A 22,606-nucleotide genomic window follows, 5' to 3' on the forward strand; every position below is an offset into this window, starting at 1 on the left:
CTCTGGCTATAGAGGAAGGCTGTAGCAGGAGGGTGGGCAGTGTCGTCCTTGCACCCTGGGGAGCCGCATACACCCAGAATTTGCTCTCTTAAACACTTCTAGAACCTTCCTTTTGTCCCTAAGGGGCCTCACACCCTACTCTTGGGACCCCAATCCCTGGAAACGTTGCAGCTGCCATTCAAGGAGCCCATTCAAGGGCCTGTCAATCTACGGTTCTCTTGAGTCCTGGCCACAGTCCTGGAAGAGGGACATTTGTGCCCATTTCACAGAAGAGCCCACAGAGTCAGCAGTCTGCCCAAAGCTGTAACAGAAGCCAAGTTCACTTAGAAGTCAGCCACCTGCAGAGACCTCCCTAGCCCAGCCCTTCCTCCCCTAGGTAATCCCACACTGGTACCTCAGAAACCTCTGCCTCTTAACAAACTCCCACCTAACGGTTTCTACCCAGAGTATTTAAAGTCACCCCCTTGGTCCCTAAATGCCCCCAGTCCTCAACCTCTTTCTCAAGAGCCACAACCACCCCTGGGTCCTTCCAGTTCTCTCTCAGCCCCTTCAGGGACTCCAGTCTTGCTCATGTGTGTTCAGACCATACCCCAAATAAAAGCTTCAAGGAGTGATTGGGGCACCTGGGTGGCTCAGTGGGTTAAGCCTCTGCTTTCGGCTCCAGTCATGATCCCAGGGTCCTGGGATCGAGCCCCAAATTGGGCTCTCTGCTCAGCAGGGAGCCTGTTTCCCCCTCTCTCTCTGCCTGCCTCTCTGCCTACTTGTGGTCTCTCTCTCTGTGTCAAATAAATAAAATCTTTAAAAAAATTAAAAAAGTAAAAGCTTCAAGGATTTCCAGTCTTGCACCTTTGTTTCCACAAGGAACCCAAATCCCACTGATTCACAGGCCCTTTGAGACACCCTCTGTGGGGAGGAGGCGATGGGGTATGTGCCCAAGTCCTCACTCCAAGAAAGTAGTTTCCTTTGAGGTTTTGAAGGTGATAAGGAGAGGAAGCAAGAGTCTGACCACAGCTTCAGCTACATCAGCAGGAGTGAGAGAAGTGGAAAAAAAGTATGCCTCTTCTCAGCAGAGGTTCCAGAGACACTGGTCTAAAGCTGAGAGCAAGAAAGGGGAGGCAGAGCTTACCCCTGGCAGCGCCTTCCTACAGGGGCTCCAGCCTCAACTGGCTCATGGAGGGCACAGAAAATGGAAATTCTCCTTTTTTTTTTTTTTTTTTTTTTTGAGGAAGAGATGGGTGGCGGGGGAAAGAGCAGAGGGAAAGGGAGAGAAAGAATTTTAAGTTCCAACTTAGGGCACCATTTGGGGCTCGATCTCACAATCCTGAGATCATGACCTGAGCCAAAATCAAGAATCAGACGCTTAAACTGAGGGAACCACCGAGGCGCCGCTACAATTTTTTTTTTTAATATCAAAAGATCTGGGGTGCCTGGGAAGTTCTGTTGGTCAAGCATCAGGTCATGATCCCGGGTCTTGGGATCCAGCCCCTGTCTCACTGCCTTACTCAGTGGGGAGCCTGCTTCTCCCTCTCCCTCTGCCGCATGCCGCTCTGCCTACTTGTGATCTCTCTCTCTGTCAAATAAATACATAAAATATTTTTTAAAAGGGGGGGGGCGCCTGGGTGGCTCAGTGGGTTAAGCCTCTGCCTTTGGCTCAGGTCATGATTTCAGGGTCCTGGGATCGAGCCCTGCATCAGGCTCTCTGCTCAGTGGGGAGCCTGCTTCCCCTCTCTCTGCCTGCTGCTCTGTCGACTTGTGATCTCTCTCTGTCAAATAAATAAAATCTTAAAAAAAAAAAAAAAAAAGATCTGACATCATTAGAGGCCCAACACTAGTTGCTTCTCCCCGGCTGCTTTCAAAATCACGTGGATTCAAACCACCCTCATCTAGACATGTGGGGGGCCACAGAAGAAAGAACTGAAAACAGGAACAGTTCAGAAGTTCCTTCTGGAGAAAACAGGTTTCTTTTTTTTTTTTTTACCTCACTGGCAGGCATGGAAACTGGAGCAGTAATTTGGCCAAACCCAGTCAAAGCTTAACATACGTGGATCCCGTGGCCCCACAATCTCACTCCGCTGACATACTTACTCAACAGACGCAAGAAAACATGAACTAGAATGTTCACAGTATGGGGCGCCCAGCTGGCTCAAGTCAGAGGAGTGTGTGACTCTTGATCTCTTGAATTTGAGCCCCATGTTGGGTTTTAGAGATTACTTAAAGGTAAAAACCTTTTTTTTTTTAAATTTTATTTACTTGACACAGAGTGTGCATACAAGCAGGGGGAGCAGCAGGCAGAGAGAGAGGGGAAGCAGGCTCCCCGCTGAGCAGAGAGCCTGGTGCAGGGGCTTGATCCCAAGATCCTGGGATCATGACCTGAACTGAAGGCAGAGGCTTTAACCCACTGAGCCACCCAGGTGCCCAATAAATAAAATCTTTAAAAAAATAAATAAATAATTTTTTAAAACCCTGGGTTTGGTAGCTTCACTTTCCTAAGAAAAGAAAGAGAAAAAAGAAGGAAGAAAGGGAAGAGAGAAAGAAAGGTAGGTGGAAAGGAAGGAAGGAAAGAGAGAAAAAGAGGGAGGGAGGGAAGGAAGGAAAGAGAAAGAAAAAAAGAAAAAGGAAGAAAGGAAGGAAGGAAAAAAGAAAGTTCACAGCAGCTCTGTTTGCAATCCCTGTGTCTGGGAATAACTGAAAAGCTTATGAACAGACTAGATGAATTGTGGGCCACATATAGTGGAGTGAAAAGGAAGGAATCATCTCCCTAGTACGAGTCCAGGCAGCGTGATTCCACTTCTCTAAAGTAAGTAAGCAAAACTGTGCTGTTTGGGGGCACCTGGGTGGCTCAGTGGGTTAAGCCGCTGCCTTCGGCTCAGGTCATGGTCTCGGAGTCCTGGGATCGAGCCCCGCATTGGGCTCTCTGCTCAGCAGGGAGCCTGCTTCCCTCTCTCTCTCTCTGCCTGCCTCTCTGACTACTTGTGATTTCTCTCTGTCAAATAAATAAATAAAAAATCTTTAAAAAAAAAAAAAAACAAAAAACTGTGCTGTTTGAAATCAAGATAGTGGTTATCTTTGTGGAAGCCATGTCTGGGCCCTGCTAGGGACTGAGAGATGATATTCTGCTTCTTTTTTTTTTTTTTTAAAGATTTCATTAATTTATTTGACAGAGATCACAAGCAGGAAGAGAGGCAGGCAGAGAGAGAGGAGGAAGCAGGCTCCCTGCTGAGCAGAGAGCCCAATGCGGGGCTCTGTCCCAGGACCCCGAGATCATGACCTGAGCCGAAGGCAGTGGCTTAACCACTGAGCCACCCAGGTGCCCCTGATATTCTGAGTCTTGACCTGAACACTAGCTACAAGCATGTGTGCACGGTTTGTAAAAATTCATTTCACCAAACACTTGAGTTGCAGACATCAGGTATGTTAAAAAACTTACTGAAATTCACAGCAATAACAAATGTGCTTGGCAATTTGGCAACGTCCACCAAATTCATAAATTCCACTTCTAGGAACTTACCTGCAATTAAACTCATGGAAAATTCCAGATATGCTAGAGCCTTCTGTGCAACATCGTTTAGAAAAGACTGGAAACAGGGCACCTGGGTGGCTCAGTTAGGTGTCTGCCTTTGGCTCAGGTCATGATCCTGGGGTCCTGGGAGGAGTCCTGCATCGGGCTCCCTGCTCAGGGGGGAGCCTGCTTCTTCCTCTCCCTCTCCCACTCGCCCTGCTTGTGTTCCCTCTCTTGCTCTGTCCCTCTCTGTCAAATAAATAAGTAAAATCTTTAAACAAAATTTAGAAGACTGGAAACAGCCTCAGTGGTGGTCATTGGAGAACTAGTTAGATTTTTATGGGTTGAATTGAAATAGTCTTCAAAATATATACCCAGGGCACCCTCAACCCCGCCGAATGGTTCAGTTAGGAAAGCATGTGACTCTTGACCTCGTGGCTAATAACTTTGAGTCCTACGTTGGGTGTAGAGATTACTTAAATAAATACATTTAAATATATGGTCTTTATTATCTCAATAAAAAATAAATTATGAAAGTTAAAAAAATTGTTATGTGAGGAGCACCTGGGTGGCTCAGTGGGTTAAAGCCTTTGCTTTCGGCTCAGGTCATGGTCCCAGGATCCTGGGATCAAGCCCCGCATTGGGCTCTCTGCTCAGCAGGGAGCCTGCTTCCCTCTCTCTCTGCCTGCCTCTCTGCCTACTTGTGATCTCTGTCTGTCAAAAAAAAAATCTTAAAAAAAAATTATGTGAAACAAGAAAGGTTAAAAAAATATTGTTAGTCATCTGCTATCCTTTCTATTAAAAAGAAAAACAGTTTGTACATATTTGCCTAAATCTATGTAAATTTCTCCCTGGAAAGAAGTACAGGCTGCCTGTGAGGAGGCGAACTTGGTGGAAGAAAGACTCATGTTTAGCATATAACAACTTGCACATTTAGAATTTTGTATCCTATAGGTATATTGCCAAAACTTAAAAATAAGTAAAATGTGTAAAAGACCAAAAAAAAAAAATCAAAAAACTGAGAGAGGCACTAATGGTGACAGGATGCTGTTCAGCTTTCTGTCATAAGCTGTTCCACATAAGTCATTTGTTGATTATTTTGAATTCAGAAAAATGTTTTTAACTAGAATTTAAATGAAAATTTGAAAAGAGGAAAAAAATTAAAATCTGAAATGTTTTCAAACATGCGGCCCCAAAGATCTACAATTTTTTTTTTTTTAAGATCTACAAAATTTATCCTAGGCTTTCATAAACCAGGTCTCCACCTCCAGCCACTAGGGGGCAGTACATTACCATACCATTCAGGCACAGGGACTCACATTCCAACCCCATCGGAGATAGCAATTATAAACTCTGGATAAAACAGAAAACAATTGGGGCGCCTGGGTGGCTCAGTGGGTTAAGCCGCTGCCTTCGGCTCGGGTCATGATCCCAGGCTCCTGGGATCGAGCCCCGCATCGGGCTCTCTGCTCAGCCGGGAGCCTGCTTCCTTCTCTCTCTCTCTGCCTGCCTCTCTGCCTGCTTGTGATCTCTCTCTACCAAATAAATAAATAAAATCTTTAAAAAAAAAAAAAAAAACCAGAAAACAATTACCTAAAGGCACTGGAAAGTTGAGGGGGGCGGGGAAAGCAACGTGAAACTGGAGAGAAACTGACACTCGATAAAATAGAAATGGGTCGTTTGTGCGGCTCAGTCCATTGCGCAGCTGATGCTTGATTTCAGCTCAGGCCATGATCTCAGGTTCTTGAGAACTAGCGGGGCATAGGGCTCCCGACTGGGAGTGGAGCCTGCTCAAGAAGAAAGCGGGGGTAGGTTCTAGCCCCTGCTGAGAAGGGCAGCTAAAACTAAAACACCAGAAGAAGATCCAGTCTTCCTGGCGTGAAATAGCAGAGTGACAGGAAAGGTATAAATCTAGAAAAGAGATCCAGCATGGGTGCTGGCTCCAAGTATTTTTATATAAACTCTGCTCAAGTATCCGGCCCACCTCCAGAGCCACACCCACATGGGGTACCCTCCAAACAGCCCAGCTAAGCTTAAAAAATGTCAACTAAAATTTGAGGCACAAATTTTAAAGGAGGGAGTTTTATAGAGATTACAGTTGGAATTTACCAACTTAATGTGTTACTCAAGAAAAAAAATAATTGATGCTCTTCAGAGGAACATAACAGACTCCAGTTTTTTACAGTGTATCCAGGATACACTCTAACATTACTTAAAAAAAAAAAAATGAAAATATGACCCATTCTCAGGAGAAAAGGCAGTTAACTGAGAACAACACCAAAATGACCCATATATTGGAACAAGAAAAAAAAATAGATGTAAAAAATAGTTATTATATCTATGCTCAAGAACCTAAAAGAAAGGGTGCCTGGGTGGCTCAGTGGGTTAAGCCGCTGCCTTCAGCTCAGGTCATGATCTCAGGATCCTGGGATCGAGTCCCTCATCAGGCTCTCTGCTCAGCGGGGAGCCTGCTTCCTCCTCTCTCTCTCTCTGCCTGCCTCTCTACCTACTTGTGATCTCTCTGTCAAATAAATAAATAAAATCTTTAAAAAAAAAAAAAAAGAACCTAAAAGAAAGTTTGTTTCTACTGAATAAGAAGAAATCTTGGTATAGAAATAATGAAATGAAAAAGAACAGAATGCCACCTGGCTGGCTCAGTCGGTTAAACGTCTGCCTTCAGCTCAGGTCATGATCCCAGGGTCCTAGAATCGAGCCCCAAGCAGGGAACTTGCTTCTCCCTCTCCCTCTGCTGCTCCCCCTGCTTGTGCTCTCTCTCTCTCTCTCTGTCAAGTAAATAAATAAATAAAATATTTTTAAAAAATAGAATAGAAATTCTAGAATGAATAATGGCAAGTTATGAATGAATGATTTTGGCAAGTTCACAGGTTACAAAGTTTTTATACAAAAATAATGGTATTGTATATTGTATATTGTAGAGGCAAGAAATCAGAACATGAAATTTAAAAATAACTTCATTTACCCTACCCTAAAACCCAGAAAATACTTAGGAACAAATTTAATAAAAGATTTAACACCTTTACTCTGACAACTACAAAACACTGCTGAGAGAATGCCAACATTTGTATCTCCAGAAAAATATACTATGTTCGTGGATTGGAAAATATAATACTGTTAAGATGCCAATTTTCCCCACATTGGTCTATATGTTTACAGTCTCATCCTGGCTTGTTTCCATCTCTTTCCCCAAGAAGGAAAACAAAAAACATCAAATAAGGGAGATTTATTATTTGACTATATTTTCTATTTTAGTTACTTATGTTTTTTTTAAACCAATAGGCTTTATTTTTTTTTATTTTAATTTATTTGTCAGAGAGAGAGCACAAGCAGAGGGAGTGGCAGGCAGGGGGAGAAGCAGACTCCTCACGATATGGGACTCAATCCCAGGACTCTGGGATCGTGACCTGAGCCAAAGGCAGATCCTTATCCGACTGAGCCACTCAGGCATCCCAAATAGGCTTTTTTTTAAAAAATATTTTATTTATTTATTTGACAGGGAGAGAGCACAAGCAGGGGGAGTAGCAGGAAGAGGGAGAAGCAGACTTCCCACAGAGCAGGGAGTCTGATGTGGGACTCGATCCCAGGACCTCGGGACCATGACCTGAGCAGAAGGCAGATGCTTAACCGACTGAGCCACTCAGGGACCCAAATAGGCTTTATTTTTAAGAGCAGCTTGGGGTTTACAGAAAATGAGAGAAAAGAACAGAGAGTTCCCAGGTGTAGCCCCTACACCCCACCCCAGTTTCTCCTCTTATTAGCATAGTGCTTTAGTGTGGTACTTTGTTATAACTGGTAAGCCAACATTGATACTTCCCCCCCCCCCCCCGCTCCAGAGAGAGGGAGAGAGGTGGGGCAGGGGAGAGAGAGAGGGAGAGAATCTCAAGCAGCCTCCATGCCCAGCACACAGCCGGACCTGGGGTTCCAGCTCATGACCCCCAAATCATGACCTGAGCCAAAATCAAGAGTCATACTCTTAACCCACTGAGCCATCCAGATGCCCCTTATTTATTTGAGAAAAAGAGAGAGCAAGAGAGAACACACAAGCACATGCAAGTGGGGGAGGGGCAGGAGGAGGGAGAGAATCTCAAGCTGATTCCCCACTGAGCATGGAGCCGGACACCAGTCTCGATCTCACAACCCTAGATCATGACCTGAGCAAAATCAAGAGTCAGACATGAAACCAACTGAGCCATCGGATGCCCCTCTAGAGGACAATTTGACAAGTGGGTCTCATGGGACTGCAGGAGGAATAATATCCGTCCTTCTGTCCCCACCTCAACTCAGCAGCAAGGAGACTCTGTTATAACCCAAGACGCCTCATGGCTCACATCTACTCCTCTCCCCAGGACCCTCCAGGAACTCCCAGCTCCCTGAGAGTAAACTCTGTCCATGTCTCTCTGAGTCTCTGCCTCTAGCGATCTTGTCCCACCACAAAGGGACCTGAGGACCTATCCCCAAGACCTTGTATGACCCACTCCCAGTCACCTCCCCACCAGTCCCACTTGCTGACTCCATTCCAGCCACACTGGCCTGCTGGCTGATACACACACACACACGACACACTCTGGCTTCAGGGCCCCTTCTGTTCCTTCTGCCCCGCCGGCTCTCCCTCCAGATCTCCCCAGGGCCTCCACCTCTGTTCACCAGCACAGCCCCTCCAGGGCACTCAATAGAGCATTGCCTTCCTGCACCATCTAGAACCTTGTGTCTGGCTTGCTCATGGCTGGGTCCAGCCTGCTAGTTTTACTTTCCGTCTCCAGTAGTGCCCTCAAAGCCTGCTAACACCCTGAGTCCCCTTTCCAAATGCCCGATCTCTCCTTCAGCACCGCAGTCCCCACAACGCCCAGCCACAGCCCCCGATTCCTCCCTGAGGCCCCTGTCCCCCCTAAGACACACACAGACAAGACCCCAGCACTGGAGTTTATTGCCTCCGTGGCAGAGAGGAGGCATTCTGGGGCCAGTGCCCTCGGGTGAGTCAAGGGCAGGAGTGGGGGGGGTTGGGGTGGATTTCTCTGCTGTGTGGTGTGAGGCTGGGATGGGGCACTGGGGTGGTGGGTGGAGGCTCCTGGAGGCTGAGCTTGGTTTGGGAGCCCCTCCCTGGTCTGGGCTGGGTGATTTTACCAGTGAGAAACGGATTGTTCACTCGCCCTTGGGGTCTACGAGACTCCTGGGGGCAGGGTGGGAAGGGCTGGGAGGGACTGCAGTGTCTTAGAGACGCTGACCTGGTGGGTCCCTGAGAGCTCAATGGCAGAGGGACGCGGGTGCGGGTGTCCACACCCCACAGGTCCAGACAGGGAGGGGCGGCCTGGTCACAGGGGGCCCCTCCTCAGGTCATCCCCTGGGGCTACAAGGCTGTAGCACACACATGGGGGGTGGGCTCACAGCTCATCGTGGTGGCGTGTCAGGTCCTCGCCGTAGTTGGTGGCCTGGCTGCCCACAAACATGTTCCAGTTACTGAGGATCTCGGCCTTGCTCAAACGCCCATCCTGGAGGGAGGGTCAGAGGGTAGCAGGGGTGACTAGGGGCCCTGCCTGGAAGACTCATCTCTGAGCCTTAGTCTGCCCCCCATCCACGGGGGGTGGGGGGGTCTCTGTCCCTCCTTTTCCACCACCCCCCCAACCCCTTTCCTCATTCATCCCTGGTCCAGCAGGACCCCAGGGCAGCTCCAGGCCAGTCCGGCCACGCCTGCACAGCAGCCCCCTATGCGCACCTTGTCCGTGTCACTCTCGTGCAGCAGGTGGTTGGCCTCCACCAGCGGCTGGTCCTGGGCGGGGGGCAGCACCCAGTGGCCCACCTCGCTGCCATCCAGCCGCCCGTCCTTGTTCAGATCGCGGAAGTCCCGGAACTGCTCCCGCTCCGTCTGCACCCAGGCGGGCTCCTCCTCCCCGGGCTCGGCCGAGTACAGATCCGCTGTGCCGGGCGACAGGGGCGATGTTAGGCTGGGTTCGGGGCCAGCGGGCACCCCCGGGCTCGGTCCCTGCCCTGCCGCCTCCCAACCGTAGGCACCCCCCGCAGCCCAGTGCCCCTTCTCTCCGGCCTCAGGCTCCTCCTCTGCCGGACCAGCACGGGTAGGGCGAAAGGGACTGGACGGGTTGATCATTTCCTTGACCGGCTGTCAATCTGTTTGCCTGGGACAGGGGCCTGGGCCTGGTGAGGAGATACTAAAAAGCCACCTTTCGAACCGCTCACTCCACTTTAAGAAGCTCCCTTGGGACACCTCGGTGGCTCAGTCAGTTAAGCAGCTGCCTTGGGCTGGGGTCATGATCTCAGGGTCCTGTGATGGAGTCCTGCATTGGGCTCTCTGCTCTGCGAAGAACCTGCTTCTCCCTCTCCCTCTGCCTGCCCCTCTGCCTACCTTGCTCTCTCTCCCTGTCAAATAAATAAATAAAATCTTTAAAAAAAAAAAAAAAAAAAGGCGGCTGCCTTCTGCTCAGGTCATGATCCCAGAGTCCTGGGATCAAGCTCCACATCTGGCTCCCTGTTCTACAGGAGCCTGCTTCTCTCTCTCCCTGTCCCTCTCCCTCTGCTCTTCCCCCTGCTTGTGCTCTCTCTCAAATAAATAAAATCTTTATTAAAAAAAAAAGACTTATTTATTTGACACAGAGAGAGAGAGAGCACATCCATCCAGAACATTTTCATCCTCCCAAAGGAGACCCCTTTCCCACTGAGAAGGGACCCCGCCTACACTGCCACCCCCACCCCAGCCCCAGTCCATGAATAATCTAATTCCTGTCTCCATACAATTAGAGTGTGGCTCTCTGTGTCTGGCTTCTTTCACTTGCCACAGTGTTTTTATTTTGTATTCAAGTGTAGCTGACCACAGTGTTACATTAGTTTGGGGTGTCATAGGTTTGGGGTGTGAGACCTAGTTGACTAGACTTACCCACACTGTAGCCGATGAGTACTTCCTCCCCTTTTATGGCTGAATAACATCCCATTGTACAGCTCTCCTACCTTCACTTAGCATTCATCCCCCAGGGGCATCTGGGTTGACCAGAAGTCATTGTAGGAGCTGGGTACCCTACTCCCACCATTTTTAAAATTTTTATTTATTTATGTGTCAGAGAGAGAGAAAGAGCACAAACAGGGGGAGCAGCAGACTCCCCACCAAGCAGGGAGCCTGATGCGGGGCTCAATCCCAGGACAGTGGGATCATGACCTGAGTCAAAGGCACACGCTTAACCTACTGAGCCGCCCGGGTGCCCCCTCTACTGCGGCCTCTACAGGTAAGTACAGGTTGAGGAACTCATTTCCAGACCCATGGCTGGGAGGTGGCAGGTGGGAGACACAGCACACTTGTTCTAGAACCTACACCCTTGAGCACGGTGCACCCCCACCTCTCCCACCTTCCCGGACATGCCACCCACCTGCTCTCCCAGCTGGGGTCAGAGCCCAGGACGCCCCCTCCATCTTCCTGGCTCATATCCTTCCCTCTATCATCCAACAGTTGCGAAATTACATTACTCTGGGGAGTTCTGGGGTGCGGCCTACATCTGTCTCCCCAGAACCCCACAGGGAAAGGAGAGGCCCAGGGGGCAAGGGTGGGACCTCGGTCTCGGCCTGCTGGGACTGCCATCCTGCTCCACCTCAGCCAAGTATCTACCCCTCAGGCCTCAGCTTCCTCATCTGTGAAAAGGGGTGATAACACCCCTCTTGTCGGTTGCCACGGGGATGAAACCAATTTTCTAGCTGCTCGCCACTTAGGACAGAGCCTCGCCTGTGGCAACAAGGTGTGTGACTCAGTGATGATCCCTGAATTTTTTCTGACCAAAAAAAAAAAAGACTTCTATCTTTCTCACAGATGTAAGGAAGATAAATTATGCTTAAATAAAAATGTTCTGCCTGAGGGTTTGTTCCATAAAAACAGGCCATAGAAAAGTGTTTTCCAGTTCGTACAAATATCCATGTTTAACAGCTTTCCCCTCAACCAAATTCTTTGCCCCCAGAGGGCAGGAGTAGAGGCAGGGCCCAGGGGAAATCTGGGGTTGTTGTGAGGGGCCCCCCAGTCCTGAGTAACAGGAGACACAGTCTTTGCTGTGCAAATGCCAGACTCAAGACAATCTCCTCATCCCCAGCCAATGTAGCCTCTGAGGCTTAATGCTGCAGATAATCCAGACTCTCCCAGGAAGGAAGCCGGTCTGTGATATTCTCTGCTGTGTCCTCAACCACAAACATGCAGTAGGAGCTCAATACATGTTTCCTGGACCTGGCACACAGTGGGCGCTTAATAGGTGCTTTTTTGGTCTGGCCCACAGAAGGTCCTGGATAAATGTTTCCTGGGCCTGGCACAGAGTAGGTGCTTGGTAAAGATTTGCTGGGCCTGACAAATATACATACTCAATCAATGTTAGCAGGGCACCACACACAGTGGGTGATCGATAAATACTTTTAGGGCCCAGCACACAGTAGGTGCTCAATTAATGTTTGGTGGCTACTGGAACTGAAGCAGCGTCCCTGCTCCCACTTCAGAGGGCTGCTGCTCTCCTGTGGGTGGTATACTCTGGGCTGCCTGGGGGAGGACAGGCGTTCTCAGGGAGGGGTCAGCTTCTACTCACCGATATACTCATCCACTTGGACGTAGCCATCCTTGTTCTTGTCCAGATCCTCCAGGGTTTCCTGGGGGAAAGAAAGGCATTGGGGCTGGCTCCTGAGGAAGGCTGGGCCCCTGGGGCTGGGATGTGAAGTTCTCTCAGGGAATCTGGCTCGGGGTTGGCTGTATGGGCAGGCGTCAGAGCAGTCTCAGTGGGGTCTACCTGTCCCGGGTAGGGTTAGAGGTTGGGTGGCTTTCTAGGGCATATAATGACATGGGTTCTACCTGCCCTTAGTGGGTGAGGGTCAGAGAACCCAGATATCCTTGCTTCCACCCAAGAAGACTTGTCCTGTCTCCCTCACGCTTTTCTCACACCCAACAGCAAACGCTCTCCAAGGGCAGGAGCCCCTTCCTGTTTAGCAGAGCCCAGACCCCAGCTCCATTTTACGTCAGAGCGAGACACACTTGGTGGCCCACTGTGACCCAGGCTCAGTACCTCTCTGCTCTCAGTTTTCTCTCCACTTCTTGGGCAAACAGCTTCTGTTCCCCACTTTTTAAGATGTGCTTGTTTATTATTTGGGAGAGGGAGTAAAGGACAGAGGGAGAGGGGAAACAGACTACCCACTGAGCTGGGCCTGAGGGGGCCGATCTCATGACCCTGAGACCTTGACCTGAGCCACAATCAAGATCAGATGCTTAACTGACTGAGCCACACAGGCGCCCCTGTTCCCCCACTTTTATATTCAAACTCACTGTAGGATGGGGTAGGGTCTAACACGCCACTGTGCCTTCCTTACAAAGAAAGCTCCAACATTTTAGGGTTGCCAGAAAAAAATGCAGGATGCTCACTTATGTCCAACTTTCAGAGGAACAACTAAAAATTCTTTATCTTTTTTTAAAGCTTTTATTTATTTATTTGACAGACAGAGATCACAAGTAGGCGGAGAGGCAGGCAGAGAGAGAGGGGGAAACAGGCTCCGCCCAAGTGAAGAGCCTAATGTGGGGCTTGATCCCAGGACCCCGGGATCATGACCCGAGCTGAAGGCAGAGGCTCAACCCACTGAGCCACCCAGGCACCCCAATAATTCTTTTTTTTTTTTTAAGATTTTATTTATTTATTTGACAGAGAGAGATCACAAGTAGGCAGAGAGGCAGGCAGAGAGAGAGAGAGGAGGAAGCAGGCTCCCTGCTGAGCAGAGAGCCCGATGTGGGACTCGATTCCGGGACCCCAAGATCATGACCTGAGCCGAAGGTAGCGGCTTAACCCACTGAGCCACCCAGGTGCCCCCCAATAATTCTTTAGAATAAGGACGCTCCACACAATATCCGGAACATACTTATGCTACTGGGTACAGTTAATTTGAATTTCAGGTATTTTTTTAAAACATAAGTATATCCCAAATTTTGTGTGGGACATACTTATACTAAAAAAATTGGTTACATTACTTGTTACAAATTCAAGTATAATTGAATGCCCTTTGTTATTTGGTAAAGCTGGTAACTCTGTAGCACTTATATATTGGAATTCTTGTTATTTCTTATAAGTGACTTTTTTTTTATTATTATTACTTTTTTTAAGTAGGCTCCATGCCCAGTGTGCCTCTTGAACTCCTGCCTCTGAGATCAGGAGTCACATGGTCTGACTGAGCCAGCCAGAGGGCCCTCTAAGTGACCCTCAATATAAACGAATGTAAAAGAGGACAGCAGAGTTTAGACAAGGCCTCAGCAAACTTCCCAAAAAGGGCCGGAGAGGAAATAGTTCTGAGTTTGTGTGCTGTATGGTCTCTGCTGAAATGACACAACAGCTCTCTGGTTGTGGCGCATGGAAGCCTAGGATCATGGCCATATACCAATAAAACTTTATTTGCAAAAACAAGTTGTGGGCTGGATTCTGCTATGGGTTAGACAGTTTGTTGACCGTTGGTGTGGATCATGGATTCAATTGCCGGGGTTCAAATCCGAGCTGGGGCACATCTGGTCTGGGTGATCTCAGGCAAGTCTCCCCATCTCTCTGTGCCTAGGTGTCCTCATCTATAAAATGAAGATGGGAGGGTGCCTGGGCGGCTCAGTTGGTTAGGCGTCTGCCTTTGGCTCAGGTCATGACCCTGGGATCCTGGGAGCCCCCACATTGGACTCCCTGCTCAGCCAGGATTCTGCTTCTTCCTCTCCCTCTGCTCCTCCCCCACTCATGCGTGCACGTGTGGTGCGCTTTCTCTCTCTCTCTCTAATAAATGAGATCTTAAAAAAATAATAAATAAAATGAAGATGTTAGCCCACCCCCATATGGTTGCCATGAGGATTCACTCAGGCTAATACTTAGGTCAAGGTGTTACCACGGTGCTCCTGGTACACAGCACATGCTGTCAGGGTCTGTTAAATAATCTCAACTCAGGGGGCCCCTGGCTGACTCAGTCAGTAGAGCATGTGGCTCTTGGTCTTGGGGTTGTAAGTTCAAGTTCCACGTTGGAGGTAGAGATTACTTACAAAACAAAATCTTAAAAGAAAAAAACCTCGACTCAGGGGCGTAAAAGGTATTTCAACATTATCTGCTATAAAAAAAGGACTTTGGGTTTTGGAGGGTGGGGAGTCTAGTGGGTTCGAGAAGGCTGGGTTAATGACCTCTCTCCTCTCTGGATTGTAGTCACCTCTGGAATGGGCCGGAAGGCCCACCTCAATGGTGCACACATCGGGTCAGTAAAATGCCTGAGAAATATCGGAAGCAACTGCAAACACATATCCCAGTGGGAGCAGGGATTCTACTGCTGGAAGTTTTCTCCAGTAGCTATACTGTCACATGTATGCAATGTGACGTAAGGAGCATTTATCACCAATTTTGTAGGTTTATGTGTATTAACTCATCTAGTCCCTACAACCAGCCCTGATGTAGGAATAGTTATCAGTACCACAATTTTACAGATGAAGAACAGGCCCAGAGAAGTTAAGTAACTTGACCAGGGTCACACAGCCAGGAAGCTGCAGGGCTGGGACTTGAACCCAGGCCTCCTAGCCCCAGAGCCCTTGATCCTAACAGGCTTGCCACAGACCCTCACACCAGCTGTGGAAATGGAGCCACAAGATAAGGCCGTGGAGATGGGAAAGGTAGAGGGTTATCCAGTTTTCTGGGGTCCTTTGGGCATTTAAACACATTAGTATGTTAGCTATTTTAGACATTCAACTACATTATTTTTTTTTAAGATTTTATTTATTATTTATTTGACAGAGATCACAAGTAGGCAGAGAGGCAGGCAGAGAGAGAGGGGGAAGCAGGCTCCCTGCTGAGCAGAAAGCCTGATGTGGGGCTTGATCCCAGGACCCTGAGATCATGACCTGAGCCAAAGGCAGAGGTTTTAACCCACTGAGCCACCCAGGCGCCCTCATTTTTTATTTTTTTTAAAGATTTTATTTATTTATTTGAGAGAGAGAGAGCAGAGGGAGAAGCAGACTCTCTGCTGAGCAGGGAGCCTGACAGGGGCTCGATCCCAGGACCCCCGGGGTCATGATCAGAGCCAAAGGCAGATGCTTAACCAATTGAGCCACCCAGGTGCCCCAAAACTACATTTTAAAAATAATTTTTAAAATAATAATTTTTGGGGACGCCTGGGTGGCTCAGTTGGTTAAATGTCTGTCTTCAGCTCAGGTCATGGATTGAGTCGTGCCTCAGGCTCCCTGCTCAGTGGGAAGCCTGCTTCTCCCTCTCCCTCTGCTCACCATTCCCCCCTGCTTAAGTGCTCTCTCGCTCTCTGTCAAGTAAATAAATAAAATTTAAAATAACAATAATAATAACAGTCAGTGAAAATTTAGGCATGGTAGAAATGGGTGTAAATCCTTCCACAAAGAGTGAACCCTCATGTGAACTATGGACTTTGGGTGGTGACGTGTGGGTTTTGGTCTGTCCACTGAATCGAGAGTCCCACTCTGGTGCACGATGTTGATGGGGGGAGGGTGTGCATGTGGGGGCAGGGGCAGTGTGGGAAATCTGTGGACCCCTTGCTAATATGGTCTCCTGAACCTAAACCTGCTCTAAAAATTAAGGCCTGGGGCATATGGCCAGCTCAGTTGGTGGAAAATGTGACTCTTGATCTTGGGGTTATGGATTTGAGCTCCAGAGCAGATCTGGAGATTATTTAAAAATAAAATCTGGGGCACCTGGGTGGCTCAGTGGTTTAAAGCCTCTGCCTTCGGCTCAGGTCATGATCCCAGAGTCCTGGGATCAAGCACCACATCGGGATCTCTGCTCAGCAGGGAGCCTGCGTCCTCCTCTCTCTCTCTTTTTTTTTTTTAAGGATTTTATTTATTTATTTGACAGACAGAGATCACAAGTAGACAGAGAGGCAGGCAGAGAGAGAGGAGGCAGCAGGCTCCCTGCTGAGCAGAGTCTGATGTGGGGCTTGATCCCAAGACCCTGAGATCATGACCTGAGCTGAAGACAGAGGCTTAACCCCCTGAGCCACTCAGGCACCCCTCCTCCTCTCTCTCTGCCTGCTTCTCTGCCTACTTGTGATCTCTGTCTGTCAAATAAATAAATAAATAAAATCTTTTTTTTTTTTTTTTAAGATTTTATTTATTTATTTGACAGAGAGAGAGATCACAAGTAGGCAGAGAGTCAGGCAGAGATAGAAGGGGAAGCAGGCTCCCTGCTGAGCAGAGAGCCCGATGCGGGGCTCGATCCCAGGACACTGGGATCATGACCTGAGCCGAAGGCAGCGGCTTAATCCACTGAGCCACCCAGGCGCCCCAATAAATAAAATCTTAAAAAAAAAAAAAAAAAAAAAAAAAAAGGACACCTGCCCAGCTCAGTTGGAGCATGGGACCCCCTTAAAAAAAAAAAAAAAGAGTCTGCCTTCAGCTCAGGTCATGGTCCCAAGGTCCTGGGATCAAGTCCCGAGTCAGGCGCCCCCGGCTCAGCAGGGTGCCTGCTTTTCTCTCTCCCTCTGTGTGTACTCTCTCACTCTTTCTCTCTCAAATAAGTAAATAAAATCTTTAAATAAATATAAAATAAAATAAAACCTTTTAAAATAAAATAAAAATAAAAACTTCAGGTCTGTTGGGGGAAAAAAATGAAGGAGAAAAAAATCCTTCCACTACTGGGGAAGTTGGGTGGCTCAGTTAGCTATGTGTCCAGCTCTTGATTTTGGCTCAGGTTATGATCTCCAAGTCATGAGATTGAGCCCCAAGTCAGGATCCACATTGGGCATGGAGCCTGCTTAAGATTCTCTCTCCCTCTCTCTCTGTACCTCCCCCCTTTCTCTCTAAAAAACAAAACAAAACAAAACAAAACCTGCCACTATAAAACGGAGAAGGAATTGGGGTTGGCACAAAAATTATAAAGGAATAAGAAGATAAAAGGGGTCAGCAGAAATGGCCTCAGAGTAGACACTCCATGTGCGGGGTTGGGGTTTTTCAGGGGTTTGGCCAGGACTGGGGCTCCCCGAGGCACTTCTGGGGAATGTGTTTTCGGGCCGGGGGCCTGGACTCCAAACGTGAAGACAGGAAGGGGAAGGCAGACCCAGGAGAGATCAGACACGAGGAGGTCAGGCAGGCGATGGGCAGGGGAGAGGTTGCCCTCCACGGATCTGTTTGCAGGCTAGGTTCCCTGGGGAAGGTGCTTGAAAACCAGGTAAACACTGGTGGGCTGGGCCTGACCTCAGAAGCCCGGGTCCCAGGAAGTGGGTGGGAAGTGGTGAGCCTTCTCCTCGGGCCCAACTCACAGCAATCACGATGTCCCGCATGTGAGGGAATTCCTCGGGATGCAAGAAGGCTGTCAGCTCCTCCCTCGTGGCCATCGAGTCCCCATCCTGGTCCGCCACCCGGAAACGCCGCTCGTCCCGAGCCAGCATTTTCTTGTAGGTCTCAGCGTCCTCCACGTCATGAAATTCCTCACCTGGGGAAGGGGACAATTTCTTAAAACACAATCTCTTTCAGCTGTGTTTTACTGGAAAGAATGCCAGTCAAGTTGAGGGAAAAGACAAAGGATTCATCTCAGTAGAATCAGGGCAGGAAGGCCCCCACAGAACTTGTAATAATATATATTCATTGTTTACTTATATTAGCAACCTTGTCATGAAAGCTTATTATATGCAAAGCTCTTTCCCTACAAAATTGCATTTTATTCTCACAAAAAGTAAGTCAAGAGAGGCTTTTCATCTATTCTCACTTTATGAAGGAGAAAATGGATTCCCACAGAGAAGAAATAACCAGCCCGAAGTCATGCAGCCAGGAAAGGAGCTCTGAGCGGACACTGGCCCTTTGGGCCCCAAGGTCACCCTCTGGTGCTTTAAGGTATACAGACTCAGGTTATAGGACAGAGAATAGGAGAAGGGGGTTTTCAAGAAAGGAAAGGGTATGAGCGGAATGTGGAGGTTTGAAGAGCTCCTGAGTTCAGGGAAACTACAGAAGGTCCACTTTGTTGGCCAGAAAATGCAGAAAAACATAGCCAGAGGGGTGGGCCAGGCTGGGCTGAGGAGCTGGGTGTCTCTTCTGGAGACCCGGGGGGAGCCATGAAGAGCAGCGAGCAGGGGAGAATTAGGATCAACTCCATGGGTGGGAAGACGCCTCTGTGATATATGAAGGACAGACTGGAAGAGGAGTGGGGAGGGAGGGTCCACAAGGAAGAAAACAAGAGCAGTGGGGGTCGCCGGGCTGGGGCATGGGGACAGACAAGAGGGAACACAGTGGGGGCATGGGGTAAATGGATTTGAGGGGTTTTTTTTTCAAGATATTATTCATTTGATAGAGAGCAAGAAAGCATAAGCAGGAGGAGCAGCAGATGAAAAAGGAGAAACAGCCTCCCTGCTGAGCAATGAGCATGATGCAGGACTCGAGCCCAGGACCCCAGGATCATAACCTGAGCTGAAGACAGATGCTTAACCTACAAGCCACCCAGGAGCCCCAGGATTTGGGGTTCTGTCAGAGATCAGCGGTCAGGATGACAGAGCATGGGAGGTAGATGTCCCTGGCAAGGATCCCCCAGTCACGGTAACAGAGGTCGTGGATGCCATCACGAGTGAGAAGCCAGAGATCAGGGATTGGGAGTTTCCGGTGATGGAGTACTGGAAGTGGGTAGAACTTGATCAAGAGTTAGAAGCAAAGGTAAGGGATTCTGTTTCGTAGGCTAAAGATTCTCAGAATGAGGCTGTCAAAAAGGTCAAGGTCACAATGTGTGTGTTTTCGGGGGAGCAAGAGTCGGGATCTCGCCGCGTACCCGGCGCGTAGTGGCCATAGGTGGCGTTGCGCAGCTCCTCCCAACCCACGCGCCCGTCGCGGTCCGTGTCGTACGTGTTCCAGGCCGCGGTCACCGAGTCCCGTATGTGCCGCTGCTGCGTGTGAGCGATCCAAGCACGGAGCTCGGCCAGCGACACCCAGCCGTCCCCGTCCCCTGCACGGTCCATGCGGTCCACGATGCGCCTGCGAGTCGGGGCGGGGCACACGTCAGTCGCAGACTCCGCCCACCAGGAGACGCGCCTTCGCCCAGGCTCCGCCCCTCACACGGAGCCACGCCCCCATCTGAACACCAACACCCCCCCACACACACAATACTGGGTTGATAAAACGGTCCCAGAGCTGCCCGCGCACGGAGGGGAGACACCGGTCAATCCCGGGCCACGCCCAGGACAGAACTCCGCCCCCTCAATCCTGGCGCTGCGGGTCTACAGCGGCGCTGCGGTCCTCTACACGCCCTGGTTGGGGGAAGGACCTAAAGCAATCCAGGACCACCACACCCGTCACCCCGCCCCCGCCCCGGGCCTTCACTTGCTCCCCTCTCTCATTTGTCCGAGTTGGGGTGGGGGCAAGGAGGAGGTGTCACATCGCACCCCTCGCCCGCCAGTCCCCTAGGCCAAGCCTCTCTCTGAACTCTTTTTTTTGTTTTTAAGATTTTATTTATTTATTTGACAGAGAGAGAGATCACAAATAGGCAGGTAGGCAGGCAGAGAGACAGGAGGAAGCAGGCTCTCCGCAGAGCAGAGAGCCCGATGTGGGGCTCGATCCCAGGATCCTGGAATCATGACCTGAGCTGAAGGCAGAGGCTTTAACCCACTGAGCCACCCAGGCGCCCCTCTCTCTGAACTCTTGATGGCCACGGCCACGCGCACACCGACCCCTCGCCCTTTCAGGCGCGTTGGGTCTTCAGGTCATCCCTTCCACCCCCACCCCCACCCCGCTGTCCCGCTGGCCTGGCTGCGCGGGCCTATTTCAGGCCCCTCTACCTCCGGCCCGACCCCGTGCTGCGTCCCGCCGCTTCCCCCACTTCCTCCAGACAGTCTCAGGCTTCGCCCGAGGACCATCACCCGCAACGCCACCATCAGTTCCTTCCTCCTGCTTTCGGCCGGATCATGGGCACCGTCCGGTCTATGAAGACCCTGAAGGCCGTTCCTCGCGCACCTTCTCTCCGGCAGCTCCGATCTGCTGCCAGGCCTCCTCCCCCGTCCCCTGGCCACTCCCGCCACTGGTTTGGGTCCTTACCCAACCGCTCACAGAGCCCACAAGGAGCGCTCCTCTTGGTTACCGTCCTTAAACCCCGCAACCCAGTTCCCAGGGTCGACTCCCACACGGCTGTGCCCAGATCGCCAGCCCCTGCAACCCACGCGCGACAGGCTGTGTCTGCTCTGATCAGTCTGGAGCTGGAGTCCCGGGATTCCCATGCTATCCTGAGGTTCAAGCTGTTGTTAAGACCGTGGGCTCCACGGCAAGATATTTTAGGTTCAAATCCTATCGCCTCATCTTGCTGGCTGTGTGACAGTGGGCAAGCCACTGAAACCTCTCTGTGCCTCAGTCTACCCCTCTGTAAAATAGCAGATAAATGATAGAACCTACCCTTAAGTCTGGTTGTGGGGATTAAAGAAATTAACCCTTGTAAAGCACTTAGAACAGCGCCATGCATTGCAGCAACGCTACGCCAATAGTGAAGCCTGTTATGCTGCCTTTCTGCCTCCCTCCTTCACCCAGTCCCATCCACGCACAGCCTCCCAGCCAGCAGTCAGCACCACTTTCTCCATTCTGATCTAGTCATCATCCCCTCCTGTATTCCAACTGCACCGCTGCAGATGCTTCCTCACCTAGTCTGTTCCCCGAAAGGCAACCAGAAGGATTCTGTTGAAACCTAAGTCAGCTCACACCCTCCCTCTGCTTAGAGTCCTCCCATGGCTCTCATCTCCCTCAGAGAAACGCTGAAATCTTCACTGTGGCCTGAAGGCCCTGACCTTTTTCCCTTCTCTGCCATCACCTTCCACATTCTCCTCTTGGATCACTGGGTTCCAGCCACATGGGCCTCACTATTCTGCAAATATCAGGCCTGTTCCTGCCTCAGGGCCTTTGCACTTACAGTTCCCTCTGCTTGGAGTGCTATTACCCTGTATATCCACACGGCTCAAATATTACCTTTGTAATTTGTAATTTTGTAAAAATTACAACCCTGAATCCTCCCCTCCGTCTCTCTCCTACCCCAGACGTGCTCGGCTTTCCTCTGGGCTGAGCTGGTCGAATTCCTTGGCCACTTCTCGTCCCAGGAAAGCCTCATGGTCGTACTGGAAATTCCCGTGGGCGTCATCATGAGGAGCCTCGCTCAGGGGGGCCGCCTGGTGTACCCTCCCCTGGCCTTGAGGGCCTGCATCAGGGGATGGCTTGCCCTGGGCACCGCGCCTCAGCAGCAGCAGCAACAGCAGAAGTGATGGTTGCCACATCATCAGTCCCTAGGGAGCAGTGGAGGCTAAAAGTCAGGGGTCACAGGAAAAACAACAGAGACAGGACAGGAGAATGGGGGTTGGGGCGGAGAGACCGAAGACAAGACAGAGAGATGGTAGCTGGCCACAAAGTTTAGGGCTCAAGAAGGGCCGGGGGTGGGAAAAAGGGGGGCGGGGTTCTCAGAGGTAAAAGCAGAGGTAGTGACTGAATCTTCTGAGGGAGTCCCAGACGGGTCCCGGAGCCGCTGGTGGGGGGTTTCCAAGCGCGAGACGTGGCGCACTTCCCACGCACACTGCGGGGCGGGGTCGGGTCCAGAGAGCAATCATGCAGGCCCCCAGGCGTTATTTGCAGCCCGGACCCACTTTCCCGGCTTGAAAGAACCCGGACCGTCCTCCCTGGGCAAGCCACCCGCCCTCACCTTCCTTTACCAGTTTAGCCAGCTTCACTTCGCTCTACACAGTGGGCTCTGCTTTCTCTGAAAAGATGCCCAATTTAGCGGCTCTCCAGCCAGGCCCCACCTCCAGCAGCGCCGAGACCCCGCCCTCCTACCAATGAGCGCTCAGCAGGACCCCAAGGGGCGGGGCCGGTGAGCTCGGCGAAGGCCGCGGGCCCCGACGCCACGTCCACAGAGGGGAGCGCGGCCCCAGAGGTTCCGCCCGGCTTCCCAGGGCAGGCGGGTGGGCGGCCCGGGAGAGACGCGGATGCCCAGAACTACAACTCCCGGCAGGCGTCGCAGCGCCCTGCCAGACCACCGACCACGTCCAGCGGTACTATTTCCCCAAGCCTCTTGGGAGGTGGTTTGGGGTTTTTTGGAGGTTGGGGTTGTTTTGTTTATTTATTTATTTATTTATTTATTTATTTAAGTACTCTCTACACTGAGG

At 50.3% G+C, this 22,606-nt stretch overlaps 1 protein-coding gene across 2 annotated transcripts; it reads right to left on the minus strand.

Annotated features, from left to right (window-relative positions):
* Positions 1-8,423: 8,423 nt before the first annotated feature.
* RCN3 (reticulocalbin 3) lies at positions 8,424-22,226 on the minus strand. Of its 2 annotated transcripts, none has more exons than XM_044256877.1 (7): positions 22,154-22,226; positions 21,486-21,733; positions 19,249-19,451; positions 17,756-17,928; positions 12,073-12,133; positions 9,228-9,427; positions 8,424-9,003 (listed from the first exon to the last, which is right to left on the minus strand). In XM_044256877.1, exons 2-7 carry the CDS (start codon positions 21,725-21,727, stop codon positions 8,896-8,898), a joined length of 987 nt encoding a protein of 328 aa, XP_044112812.1. In that variant the 5' UTR covers positions 21,728-21,733; positions 22,154-22,226; the 3' UTR covers positions 8,424-8,895. The 2 variants fall into 2 exon arrangements, with proteins under 2 accessions (XP_044112812.1, XP_044112811.1); XM_044256876.1 differs by having other exon boundaries at positions 22,144-22,226.
* Between the last annotated feature and the right edge of the window lie 380 nt (positions 22,227-22,606).

Source organism: Neovison vison, chromosome 7, assembly GCF_020171115.1.
Source record: "Neovison vison isolate M4711 chromosome 7, ASM_NN_V1, whole genome shotgun sequence".
Lineage (NCBI taxonomy): Eukaryota > Metazoa > Chordata > Mammalia > Carnivora > Mustelidae > Neogale > Neogale vison.